The 14,330-nt window shown below is 43.6% G+C and overlaps 1 protein-coding gene across 1 annotated transcript in view; it reads right to left on the bottom strand.

Annotated features, from left to right (window-relative positions):
• KAT2B (lysine acetyltransferase 2B) overlaps positions 1 to 14,330 on the bottom strand; it is a 128,982-nt gene that overhangs the window by 77,343 nt on the left and 37,309 nt on the right. Inside the window, exons 2-3 of the mRNA XM_077268888.1 lie at positions 12,484 to 12,610; positions 9,566 to 9,711 (exon numbers count right to left, since the gene is read on the bottom strand). Of these exons, the coding sequence (XP_077125003.1) occupies positions 9,566 to 9,711; positions 12,484 to 12,610 (273 nt within the window). The remainder of the gene's footprint in view (positions 1 to 9,565; positions 9,712 to 12,483; positions 12,611 to 14,330) is intronic.

Genomic DNA, 14,330 nt, shown 5'->3' with positions numbered 1-14,330 from the left:
AGCCAGAGCGCAGAAACCGGGCACCGGGAGCCTGAGGTCGTGGGAGACTAAAAGTCACGCGACAGACCCGGAGGGCATAGGACTGTTGTGATCCGCTTTTTGGCTCCCCTGGTGGTGGCTGGTGGTACTGGAGACTTGTGTGTGCTTTTCTGCCTCAGCTCACCTGCTTCCATCAGTTTTGGGAGTTCCCTATTTAGCCTTGCTCTCCAGTCACTTCCTTGCCGGTCATCATTGTAACCTGAGTCATTCAGTTGCATGTTCCTGCTACTAGTCTGCTGATCAGCTAAGTGGACTCTTGTCCTTATTGTTTTGTTTTTCTTGTCCAGTTTACAGTTTTGTCATTTCCTGTTACTGGAAGCTCTTGTGGACTGAAATTGCCACTCCTGTGTCATGAGTTGACACAGGAGTCTTAAAGTAATTTCAGGATGGGTTTTTTGAAAGGGTTTTTCAGCTGACCGTGAAGGCCTCTTTTGTATCCTTCCTCTATCTAGTAAGTGGACCTCGCTTTGCTAAATCTACCTTCATACTGTGTATGTCTTTTCCTCTGAACTCACCGTTAATATACGTGGGGGCTACTATCATCTTTGGGGAATTTCTCTAGAGGTAAGCCAGGTCTGTTCCTTCCTCTTCCAGGCGTAGTTAGTTCTCCGGCTGGCGCATGGCATCTAGGCAGCCGTAGGAATGCTTCCTGGCTACTGTTAGTTGTGTGGTAGATTTAGGTCACGGTCAGCTTGAGTTTCCATCACCCGAGAGCTAGTCTGTTATTTTTGTGTTTCTGATGTTCCCATGCCATTGGGGAATCATGACAGTATGACCGGCCGCTGTTAAAGTAATTGGCAGAAGAAAGGAGAGTAAAAGAAGTCTGTAGATTTTTTTTTTTTTTCCTCTCATGTTTGCTACTTAGTTGGCTCAGTTGTATTTCTGCTCTATTTACAGCCTTGCCTTTTTCTCCTTCTAATCCTTGAATGGCTCTGATCTCTCCGGTTTAAGGATGGACCCTCAGAGTTTGGCTGCAGGTTTAAATAATCTTGCTACGAAGGTTCAGAATTTACAAGATTATGTTATACGTACTCCTATTTCTGAACCTAAGATTCCTACACCAGAGGTATTTTCCGGAGATAGATCTCGGTTTCTGAATTTCAAATGTAATTGTAAATTATTCCTTTCTCTCAGACCTCACTCCTCTGGAGATCCTGTTCAGCAGGTTAAGATTGTGATTTCTTTGCTGCGAGGTGACCCTCAGAATTGGGCATTTTCATTGACACCAGGGGATCCTGCGTTGCTCAATGTGGATGCGTTTTTTCTGGCTTTAGGGTTGCTGTATGAGGAACCTAATTTGGAGATTCAAGCTGAAAAAGCTGTAATAGCCCTGTCTCAAGGGCAAGATGAAGCTGAGATATACTGCCAAAAATTTCGTAAATGGTCTGTGCTTACTCAGTGGAATGAGTGTGCCCTAGCGGCAAATTTCAGAGAGGGCCTTTCTGATGCCGTTAAGGATGTCATGGTGGGGTTTCCTACGCCCACAGGTCTGAATGAGTCCATGACAATGGCGATTCAGATTGATCGGCGTTTGCGGGAGCGCAAACCCGTGCACCATTTGGCGGTATCTTCTGAAGGGACGCCAGAGAAAATGCAATGTGACAGAATTCTGTCAAGAAGCGAGCGGCAGAATTATAGGCGCAAAAATGGCTTGTGCTTCTACTGTGGTGATTCCGCGCATGTTATATCAGCATGCTCTAAACGTACTAGGAAGGTTGACAAGTCTGTTTCTATTGGCACTTTACAGTCTAAATTTCTTCTGTCTGTAACTCTGATTTGTTCATTATCAGTTATTACCGTGGATGCCTATGTGGACTCTGGCGCCGCTCTGAGTCTCATGGATTGGTCCTTCGCCAGGCGCTGTGGGTTTGATTTGGAGCCTCTGGAAGTTCCTATACCTCTGAAGGGTATTGATTCTACACCTCTGGCTTGTAATAGACCACAGTTCTGGACGCAAGTGACTATGCGTATGACTCTAGACCATCAGGAGATGATTCGCTTCCTCGTGTTGTATAATTTACATGATGTTTTAGTGCTTGGATTACCATGGTTACAATCTCATAACCCAGTACTGGACTGGAAAACTATGTCTGTGTTAAGCTGGGGATGTCGGGGGGCTCATGGGGACATACCTTTGGTTCCTATCTCGTCATCTATTCCCTCTGAGATTCCTGCATTTTTGTCGGATTTTGGGGATATTTTTGAAGAGCCTAAAATTGGTTCTCTCCCTCCCCACAGAGAGTGTGATTGCGCCATAGATCTGATTCCAGGCAGTAAATTTCCAAAGGGTCGTTTGTTTAACCTATCTATACCTGAGCATGCTGCCATGCGAGAATATGTTAAGGAGTCCCTGGAAAAGGGACATATTCGTCCTTCTTCATCACCTTTAGGAGCTGGGTTTTTCTTTGTCTCTAAAAAGGATGGCTCGCTGAGGCCTTGTATTGATTATCAACTCCTGAATAAAATTACTGTCAAATATCAGTATCAGTTGCCGCTGCTTACTGATTTGTTTGCTCGCATAAGGGGGGCTAAGTGGTTCTCCAAGATTGATCTCCGTGGGGCGTATAATTTGGTGCGAATTGAGCAAGGGGATGAGTGGAAAACCGCATTTAATACGCCTGAGGGCCACTTTGAGTATTTAGTAATGCCTTTCGGCCTTTCTAATGCGCCTTCAGTTTTTCAGTCCTTTATGCATGATATTTTCCGTGAATATCTGGATAAATTTATGATTGTGTATTTGGACGATATTTTGATTTTTTCTGAGGACTGGGAGTCTCATGTTCAGCAGGTCAGGAGGGTTTTTCAGGTCTTGCGGGAGAATTCTCTGTGTGTAAAGGGTTCTAAGTGTGTTTTTGGGGTTCAAAAGATTTCCTTTTTGGGGTACATTTTTTCCCCTTCTTCTGTTGAGATGGACCCTGTCAAGGTTCGGGCTATTTGTGACTGGACGCAGCCTACTTCTCTAAAGGGTCTTCAGAAGTTCTTGGGCTTTGCTAATTTTTATCGTCGATTTATAACTGGTTTTTCTGGTGTTGCTAAGCCTCTTACGGATTTGACTAAGAAGGGTGCTGATGTTGCCAATTGGTCCTCTGCCGCTGTGGAGGCCTTTCGGGAACTTAAGCGCCGCTTTTCGTCTGCCCCTGTGTTGCGCCAGCCCGATGTCTCTCTCCCCTTTCAGGTTGAGGTCGATGCTTCCGAGATCGGAGCGGGGGCGGTTTTGTCGCAGAAAAGTTCCGATTGCTCAGTGATGAGACCTTGTGCATTCTTTTCTCGAAAATTTTCTGCCGCCGAAAGAAATTATGATGTCGGTAATCGGGAGCTTTTGGCCATGAAGTGGGCATTTGAGGAGTGGCGTCATTGGCTTGAGGGTGCTAGACATCAGGTGGTGGTTTTGACTGATCACAAGAATCTGATTTATCTTGAGTCTGCCAGGCGCCTGAATCCTAGACAGGCGCGCTGGTCGTTGTTTTTCTCTCGGTTTAATTTTGTGGTCTCATATCTACCAGGTTCTAAGAATGTGAAGGCGGATGCCCTTTCTAGGAGTTTTGAGCCTGATTCCCCTGGTGATTCGGAACCTACAGGTATCCTTATGGATGGGGTGATATTATCCGCTATTTCCCCAGATCTGCGAAGTGCTTTGCAAGAGTTTCAGGCGGATAGACCTGATCGCTGTCCACCTGGTAGACTGTTTGTTCCTGATGATTGGACCAGTAGAGTCATCTCGGAGGTTCATTCTTCTACGCTGGCGGGTCATCCTGGAATTTTTGGTACCAGGGATTTGGTGGCTAGATCCTTCTGGTGGCCATCTCTGTCTCGTGATGTGCGTGTTTTTGTGCAGTCTTGTGATGTGTGTGCTCGGGCCAAGCCTTGTTGTTCTAGGGCTAGCGGGTTGTTGTTGCCCTTGCCTATTCCGAAGAGGCCTTGGACGCACATCTCGATGGACTTTATTTCTGATCTTCCTGTCTCTCAGAGGATGTCTGTTATCTGGGTGGTGTGTGACCGTTTTTCTAAGATGGTTCATTTGGTGCCATTGCCGAAGTTGCCCTCCTCGTCTGAGTTGGTTCCTTTGTTTTTTCAAAATGTGGTTCGCTTGCATGGTATTCCTGAAAATATCATTTCTGATAGGGGTACCCAGTTCGTTTCTAGATTTTGGCGGGCATTCTGTGCCAGGTTGGGCATTGATTTGTCTTTTTCGTCTGCCTTCCATCCTCAGACTAATGGCCAGACGGAGCGAACTAATCAATCTTTGGAGACGTATTTGAGGTGTTTTGTGTCTGCGGATCAGGATGATTGGGTTGCCTTTTTGCCGTTTGCGGAGTTTGCTCTTAATAATCGGGCCAGTTCTGACACTTTGGTTTCCCCTTTCTTTTGCAATTCGGGGTTTCATCCCCGTTTTTCTTCTGGTCAGGTGGAGTCTTCGGATTGTCCTGGAGTAGATGCTGTGGTGGATCGGTTGTATCGGATTTGGGAACAAGTGGTGGACAATTTGAATTTGTCCCAGGAGAGGACTCAGCGGTTTGCTAACCGCCAGCGTCGGGTTGGTCCTCGCCTTCGTGTTGGGGACTTGGTGTGGTTGTCTTCCCGTTTTGTCCCAATGAGGGTTTCTTCTCCTAAATTTAAGCCTCGGTTCATCGGTCCCTATAGGATTTTGGAGATTATTAACCCTGTTTCCTTTCGTTTGGACCTTCCGGCATCTTTCGCTATCCATAATGTGTTCCATCGGTCGTTGTTGCGGAGATACGAGGTGCCGGTGGTTCCTTCTGCTGGGCCTCCTGCTCCTGTGCTGGTTGAGGGTGAATTGGAGTACGTTATAGAGAAGATCTTGGACTCCCGTATTTCCAGGCGGAGACTCCAGTACCTGGTTAAATGGAAGGGCTATGGTCAGGAAGATAATTCTTGGGTAACTGCCTCTGATGTTCATGCCTCGGATTTGGTTCGTGCCTTTCATAGGGCTCATCCAGGTCGCCCTGGCGGTTCTTGTGAGGGTTCGGTGCCCCCTCCTTAAGGGGGGGGTACTGTTGTGATCCGCTTTTTGGCTCCCCTGGTGGTGGCTGGTGGTACTGGAGACTTGTGTGTGCTTTTCTGCCTCAGCTCACCTGCTTCCATCAGTTTTGGGAGTTCCCTATTTAGCCTTGCTCTCCAGTCACTTCCTTGCCGGTCATCATTGTAACCTGAGTCATTCAGTTGCATGTTCCTGCTACTAGTCTGCTGATCAGCTAAGTGGACTCTTGTCCTTATTGTTTTGTTTTTCTTGTCCAGTTTACAGTTTTGTCATTTCCTGTTACTGGAAGCTCTTGTGGACTGAAATTGCCACTCCTGTGTCATGAGTTGACACAGGAGTCTTAAAGTAATTTCAGGATGGGTTTTTTGAAAGGGTTTTTCAGCTGACCGTGAAGGCCTCTTTTGTATCCTTCCTCTATCTAGTAAGTGGACCTCGCTTTGCTAAATCTACCTTCATACTGTGTATGTCTTTTCCTCTGAACTCACCGTTAATATACGTGGGGGCTACTATCATCTTTGGGGAATTTCTCTAGAGGTAAGCCAGGTCTGTTCCTTCCTCTTCCAGGCGTAGTTAGTTCTCCGGCTGGCGCATGGCATCTAGGCAGCCGTAGGAATGCTTCCTGGCTACTGTTAGTTGTGTGGTAGATTTAGGTCACGGTCAGCTTGAGTTTCCATCACCCGAGAGCTAGTCTGTTATTTTTGTGTTTCTGATGTTCCCATGCCATTGGGGAATCATGACAGTATGACCGGCCGCTGTTAAAGTAATTGGCAGAAGAAAGGAGAGTAAAAGAAGTCTGTAGATTTTTTTTTTTTTTCCTCTCATGTTTGCTACTTAGTTGGCTCAGTTGTATTTCTGCTCTATTTACAGCCTTGCCTTTTTCTCCTTCTAATCCTTGAATGGCTCTGATCTCTCCGGTTTAAGGATGGACCCTCAGAGTTTGGCTGCAGGTTTAAATAATCTTGCTACGAAGGTTCAGAATTTACAAGATTATGTTATACGTACTCCTATTTCTGAACCTAAGATTCCTACACCAGAGGTATTTTCCGGAGATAGATCTCGGTTTCTGAATTTCAAATGTAATTGTAAATTATTCCTTTCTCTCAGACCTCACTCCTCTGGAGATCCTGTTCAGCAGGTTAAGATTGTGATTTCTTTGCTGCGAGGTGACCCTCAGAATTGGGCATTTTCATTGACACCAGGGGATCCTGCGTTGCTCAATGTGGATGCGTTTTTTCTGGCTTTAGGGTTGCTGTATGAGGAACCTAATTTGGAGATTCAAGCTGAAAAAGCTGTAATAGCCCTGTCTCAAGGGCAAGATGAAGCTGAGATATACTGCCAAAAATTTCGTAAATGGTCTGTGCTTACTCAGTGGAATGAGTGTGCCCTAGCGGCAAATTTCAGAGAGGGCCTTTCTGATGCCGTTAAGGATGTCATGGTGGGGTTTCCTACGCCCACAGGTCTGAATGAGTCCATGACAATGGCGATTCAGATTGATCGGCGTTTGCGGGAGCGCAAACCCGTGCACCATTTGGCGGTATCTTCTGAAGGGACGCCAGAGAAAATGCAATGTGACAGAATTCTGTCAAGAAGCGAGCGGCAGAATTATAGGCGCAAAAATGGCTTGTGCTTCTACTGTGGTGATTCCGCGCATGTTATATCAGCATGCTCTAAACGTACTAGGAAGGTTGACAAGTCTGTTTCTATTGGCACTTTACAGTCTAAATTTCTTCTGTCTGTAACTCTGATTTGTTCATTATCAGTTATTACCGTGGATGCCTATGTGGACTCTGGCGCCGCTCTGAGTCTCATGGATTGGTCCTTCGCCAGGCGCTGTGGGTTTGATTTGGAGCCTCTGGAAGTTCCTATACCTCTGAAGGGTATTGATTCTACACCTCTGGCTTGTAATAGACCACAGTTCTGGACGCAAGTGACTATGCGTATGACTCCAGACCATCAGGAGATGATTCGCTTCCTCGTGTTGTATAATTTACATGATGTTTTAGTGCTTGGATTACCATGGTTACAATCTCATAACCCAGTTCTGCCTCAGCTCACCTGCTTCCATCAGTTTTGGGAGTTCCCTATTTAGCCTTGCTCTCCAGTCACTTCCTTGCCGGTCATCATTGTAACCTGAGTCATTCAGTTGCATGTTCCTGCTACTAGTCTGCTGATCAGCTAAGTGGACTCTTGTCCTTATTGTTTTGTTTTTCTTGTCCAGTTTACAGTTTTGTCATTTCCTGTTACTGGAAGCTCTTGTGGACTGAAATTGCCACTCCTGTGTCATGAGTTGACACAGGAGTCTTAAAGTAATTTCAGGATGGGTTTTTTGAAAGGGTTTTTCAGCTGACCGTGAAGGCCTCTTTTGTATCCTTCCTCTATCTAGTAAGTGGACCTCGCTTTGCTAAATCTACCTTCATACTGTGTATGTCTTTTCCTCTGAACTCACCGTTAATATACGTGGGGGCTACTATCATCTTTGGGGAATTTCTCTAGAGGTAAGCCAGGTCTGTTCCTTCCTCTTCCAGGCGTAGTTAGTTCTCCGGCTGGCGCATGGCATCTAGGCAGCCGTAGGAATGCTTCCTGGCTACTGTTAGTTGTGTGGTAGATTTAGGTCACGGTCAGCTTGAGTTTCCATCACCCGAGAGCTAGTCTGTTATTTTTGTGTTTCTGATGTTCCCATGCCATTGGGGAATCATGACATAGGACTATGCATAAACTGCCCGTACAACACCTGTGGTACAGCAGCATTCTGGAGCCTGGAGTCACCGTGCAGAGACCCCAGAAGGAACGGCTCAAGCTGCCTTTCATACAGGTACTGTCCCAGGACAGGAAAGAACGAGGACCTTATTAGGAGACTTCAGGTAGTAAGGGACTAATAGTGAGCGCAAAGTGGAAGGCTCCCAACCTGACCTGCTAAGGTGATTCCCACTTGCTTCTGGGATGCCTGGACTCCTTCTGTACCTGTTGCCGGAACCCTGGACTGTGGCCTGCTACCAACAGTAAAAACCAGGTAAAGACTGCAACCCTGAGTCCTCTGTTATTTACCGACAACACATCATCCCTGCCATACACCTTGGTAGCCCTGGGGACCCTGCTTCACCTGTGGGAAGCGTCACCCTCTAGCCGCCATACCATCACCCCAAAGGACCCCTTTAAGCGGCGTCGGCCTTACTGACCGAGAACCACAGGTGGCGTCACGAAAATAGACTTTCACAATTCCCCTTAAAAGACCCTTCCCCTTTAACTGGGCACCCAGGGCACGGACCGGGTCGCAGCCACCGTGACATTCCCTTTAAGAGTGACCGGACCCGAGTACCCCAGGCCCTGGCGGGCGACCCCCTTGCATATAACTGTAACTGTTAATTCTGCTACTGTACCTGTGTACACTTAGTATTATTTAGGGTAACTAATGTCATCATCCTATTTGATATTTATACACTGTTTTCCAACCTTCCTTTCCTCTTTTTTTTGTTTACAAACTGGTTAGTAAATATTTATATTATCTAATCTTTGTGTGTGTCTGCTGATTGCTGCTGTACCCCTCATCCTGTGGCCATCCCTTGTCCACGTTACAAAATAGCATAAATGTTCCCCAAAAAATAAATGTGAAAACCAGTAAATGACTGAGCTCTAAAGTAAAATGAAAAAGCTATTCCGTTGATTAAAAGTTTTCTCCTATCCAACCGTTTGCACCTCCACCGATCCCTAAAAAATGGCTTTGAAATGCCTCTGTCTGAATGAAGTGGTGGCTGAGCATTCATACCACTGTTCCATTCATCTTCCATAGGATTGTCAGAACAAGCAGACTGCTGTAGTCAATGATTTCCCGGAGTCCCATACACAATGAATGGAGTGGTGGCGCGCATGCTCAACCACCACTCCATTCAGACAGAGGTATTTCAGAGCCCTCTTCTTGGGATACAAATAATCACTTATCGTTTGGATACGTCATAACTTTTAATAAAGGGAACATTCTATTAACGCTGTACTGATACCACAATGATAAAAAGTTCATATATTTATAGATGGAAACTATAATTCCCATATAACACACCTATGCCTTTATTTACAAGGATATCAGAATTTGGAAACGTTGTAGATGAAGGAGTACAGAAGACAAATACTAATCTGTGTAAAAGCATCTGTAAAGAGGACACTTTATTTTACTTATTTGCATGTATTTGGGGCAAGAGATCAGTTTTGCGATTTGCTTCATTAAACAAGTTGCACCATTTCCCCTCTATAGGCTTAGGATCAATGGGTGAGCTTGTACTAAAGATCTGACAGGAGAGTTTGTAACTCTTTTTTACTGGGAACCTCTCAGCTGTTTTATGACCACAGACCACAACAAAGTTGACTGTGCAGGAAACAAAGCCTGTAAAAGTCAAATGGTGCAAAGTTTTTAATGAAACACGATAGCAAAAATAATTTATAGTCCCAAATTTATGCATTTTAGCAAGAAAAAAAAAATCCCCCAAAGTTGAACAGTTTATTTAACAACACTGGATTTTGGAAGTCTCACAGTACCTTAAAGAGATAGAAATAGACTTGTTTGGTATCAGCATCTTCTTCCTTGTGAACACAAGTGAACAAATATTCCACATCAAGCGCAATCCCCAGGAGTCTATTAATTTCCTCTTCTGAGACATTCTCTAAATGGGAAACATGTGATGCTGAAAGACAGTAAGGTTTAGTAAGGTAAGATTAATGTTGGAACATCTGGATAAATGTTAACTGTCTAAGGCTAGTTTCACATTTGCGTTTAAAAACGCAGCATTTAAAACGCAAACCCAGGTGGTGAAAAAAACGCATGTAAACGCGTGCAAACGCTGCGTTTTTTAGACGCATGCGTTTTCTCATGCGGTAAAAAAAACGCGGTGTTTTGATGCGTTTACATGCGTTTTTTCCTGCGTTTGCGTTTTTGAAACGCATGCTGAGAAGTGTGTGACAGCTGCCAATCATCAAAATCATCTAGAAAACCCACTATAAATAGAAATAGCTAGGGTTGGGGTTAGGGTTAGGATCCCTAGGGTTAGGGTTAGGATCCCTAGAGTTAGGGTTAGGATCCCTAGGGTTAGGGGTAGGGTTAGGGTTTGGATCCCTTTATCACCTTGATGGTGGGGGGTGGCTTATCAGTGTGTATTCTTGTTTTTTTCTATTGAAACGCATGCGTTTAAAACGCAACCAAACGCATGTGCTTAAAAACGCATGCGTTTACATAGACAGCAATACGTTTTTTTGCGGCAAAAAAATGCCTGCTTTTTTTGCGGCGAAAAAATGCCTCTAGAAATTACTACATGTTGCATTTCTGCAACCAAACGCAAGCATAGAAACGACGCATGCGTCGTCAAAAGCGGCAAAACGCATATAAAAAAAACGCATGCGTTTTTAATGTTAAATATAGAAAAAAAAACGCAAATGTGAAACCAGCCTAACAGAGTTTGTCAAAAAGATTTGCAGGACTCTGGTCCAGTGGCCATGTTGGTAGTCCATGGCTGCCGGACTGGAGCACTATGAACCTCCACTACCTGTGGAATCCCCAGTGCCTCTTCTGATTAGTAGACCCTGTGACGTCATTACATTGTGAGGCTATCCATGGCTGACATAGCGCTTACTCTTCAGAAGAGGCTGGGGGTGATGCACGTAGGATGAGGTTTGTTGTGCTCTAGTTGTATTAGTTGAAACTCTATGCTTTAGTTGCCCAATAATCCAGCACACATAGATATTCTCCTAAGAAAGACAAAAGTTCACTTTTACTTTCTTAAATATTCAGGTTTGTTTGATTGACCAACAGCACTATAGTTGTTCAGTAATAAAATTTATCATAAAAAATCCAAATTGTCTAATAATTGTGTAGTCCCAATATTGGCCCCACCCAAAAGACAAAAGTCAGCCAAAATGACCATTTCAGCTAACTATTGTTTTACAGTTCTGCTAAAAGAGTAACTAAACTTGTTACAATTTTACAATTTCACACGGATGCTTTAGAATGCCGTGCCTTCAACTTGCTCTTAGAAAGTATATTGCAGGGCTTGTCAGCTGTAGAGATGGCACTTCAAAGCTTCGGCAGGATTCAGGCAAAGGAGGAGAGTGAAGTCTGATCTTAGCTTAGTTATGCATGGTGCAGACGGACTTTGCCGAAGCTTTGAATGCCGGCCCTTCAGCTGACAAGCCATGTGATTTGCTTTCTAATAACAAGCAGCACATCGCAGCGTTTGTCAGCTGAAAAGGTGGAAGAGGAGGAGAGTGAAGTTTGATCTGAGCATGCATCTTAGACTGCTGTCACTCACAGAGGTAGGGTAGGCCGGCTCCCACCAATGATGTGCGCTACTCAGTAAGTCTGATTCTGGTTTCCTGACCGGAAGTAGCAGAGGCAGAATCACAACAGAAGACTAGATGACCCACATAGAGATGAACTTACAAGAGCCGGGAAGGTAATTGGAGTATATTAGAAAAATGATTGTTAGAAAGAGTTAGAACGTAAGAGAAGGGATGAAATTAGTAGTGGAAAACCTCTTTAATCTAATGTATAAGGGGCCTTAAGTGTTTGACCAACTTAAGTCTACGAGCTATATTCATTTTGTTACATCTAAACTGTCTAGGTTCGAATTAGTTTATTCATCCTGGTTATCAGGTTCAAGAGGTTTTCCAATAATTGATGTTTATTCCATTGGCAAGTGCAGTATTGCCCCCCAATCCTTATTGATGGGCTGTAGCAGTGGCGTCACAACTACATGGCACATAACTGGGTTCAGAGGTCTCATGTCGACTATATCACCACTGTGCCAAGTGATTGACTGCAGCAGTAATGTGAACCATACTCATGATGTTAACACAGCCTGTCAACAAGGACCCAAAGAAGTGGGCGAATACAGCTTATTTTATTATTTATACAATGGGAAAGCCTAAGACGGTAGTCCCCAAACTTTCTTACTTTGACATTCAGTTCTGAGACATAGCTGTGAACCAATGTACCCTCCATCCACCATTGAGGAGTCACCAGAGTCTCCCTCTACCCACAAAAAAATCCCTTCTAGGCAGTTTACTTACATTCCCAACTTACCCCTATTTGGAATTCTTGTATTAAGAACTCCCACCAAACTACTGCATCCAGCATCAACACCCCTTTAAAGAGAACTATCATACTGTATCCAGATTACCATGTTAATCCCCCACTTGACAGTATGTGCACATCCAGATCTGTTCTTCTGTGTGGGTTCACTCACAGAAGTTACCATCTGGAGACCTGCTCTTGATAGCAGTTGGCTAGACATTGTGCTAATGCACCAAGTTGGCAGACAGCCGCGAGCCAAAATCATGGGCCGGTGAGCCACATTTGGTTCCCGAGACACAGGTTGGGGACCCATGGCCTATGGAATATAAAAAATGGGAAGGAGTTCTAATATTAATTCTATTTCTAATACATAATAGCACATTTTTCTTACCAAGAGTGTGAGCACAACTACGACAGGGCTCTGTGAGACTCACAACTGTCTGCTGAAAATCCATTCTGGGTGGTGTGGGAGGAGGATTGGGGTTCTTCCATCCATTGCATTTACATGTCTCATCGGCCTGAAATGGCATAAAACATATCTAATTGCATGAAAAGTTACTTGGACTGTTTTGTTTCCAATTTATTACTTTACACAACAAGTACTTAAATGGGTTTTCCTACAAACAAAGTACATTTTAATTAATAGATCTTGGAATAAAAATACATTTTACAATTGGATGTGTTAAAAAATTATCCTGTGCTGAGATAAGATAGAGCAACATTCAGGCTATGTGCACACGTTCAGGTTTTTTTGCGCTAAAAACGCTATAAAAAACTCATTAAAAACGCATACATTATGCATTCTATCATTTAGAATGCATTCTGCATGTTTTGTGCACATTGATGCGTTTTTCCGCGAAAAAAACGCATCGCGGTAAAAAAAAGCATCATGTTCATTAATTTTGCGGATTTTCTGCATTTTTCCCGCTATTCTATGCATTTGGGAAAAAACGCACAAAAAACGCACAAAAAACGCGTCAAAAACACATAAAAAAACGTGAAAAAAACGCATGCGGATTTCTGGCAGAAATGTCCGGTTTTTGTCAGGAAAATTTCTGCAAGAAATCCTGACGTGTGCACATACCCTCAGAGATCGGCTAAATCTGCAGCAAAACTACAGCAAGCAATACATCGCTAGAATCAGGGTCTTTGCCACTACATCAAGCTAATTTCAGATGGTGTTAGCCAAAACCCGGTGACAGACTCCCTTTAAAGAGAACATTGGGGCGAACCGAACAATTGCAAAACTTCACCATCTTCTTCAGGGTAATGAGTACTGATTTTTTTTTCCTTTTCCTAATCTTTGTTAGCAAGCTGTTACGGAAGTCCCACATGTACTTATTATGTAGGGGAACTTTTTGTAGTAAAACAAGACTCTCTCCAAATTGCAACATTTCCATATGTGACAAAGCAAGATGGGATGAAGACTTTTTCTGACAAACCGAACATAAGCCACGTGACAACAGTTTTTTATTTAGCATCTGATCGTTGCAGAATTACAAACAAACAAATATTGACAATCTCTGGCATATCATACATATTACCTGCAGCTCCATTCATGAAACCCATGGACAATCAGGTCCACACCAGAATATGGAAGCTGTTTGTAAGCAACTACGGCTAATACACAAAAATCATTCCGAACTACAGTTGAACAAAACAATTTGCTCTGTTTCAGTTGGACCTGAAACTTCCTCATCACACACTCAAATGCCACAATCATGGGCACCTTTGGCATATATGAGGCCTCCACAATGTCATGATGATGCGGAAGGCATAGTAATTACAAGAGATGCCCACTTGGTGCCAATGGAGGAAGTCTGCACTGCCTTGTCTGGCTGCCACAGAATATTAATGTGCACACCGGAGGAGGGTCCTGCAAATATTTTTGCTTAACTGTATTCTGGACCCCTTATAATATCTGTGGTGAAATATGTATATATATATATATATATATATATATATATATATATATATATATATATATATATATATATATATATACACACAGTGGGGCAAAAAAGTATTTAGTCAGTCAGCAATAGTGCAAGTTCCACCACTTAAAAAGATGAGAGGCGTCTGTAATTTACATCATAGGTAGACCTCAACTATGGGAGACAAACTGAGACAAAAAAATCCAGAAAATCACATTGTCTGTTTTTTTATCATTTTATTTGCATATTATGGTGGAAAATAAGTATTTGGTCAGAAACAAACAATCAAGATTTCTGGCTCTCA

This window comes from Ranitomeya variabilis, chromosome 6, assembly GCF_051348905.1.
Source record: "Ranitomeya variabilis isolate aRanVar5 chromosome 6, aRanVar5.hap1, whole genome shotgun sequence".
NCBI lineage: Eukaryota > Metazoa > Chordata > Amphibia > Anura > Dendrobatidae > Ranitomeya > Ranitomeya variabilis.
The sequence above is the reverse complement of the archived record's forward strand: the minus strand, read 5'-3'. Positions and strand labels throughout refer to the sequence as shown.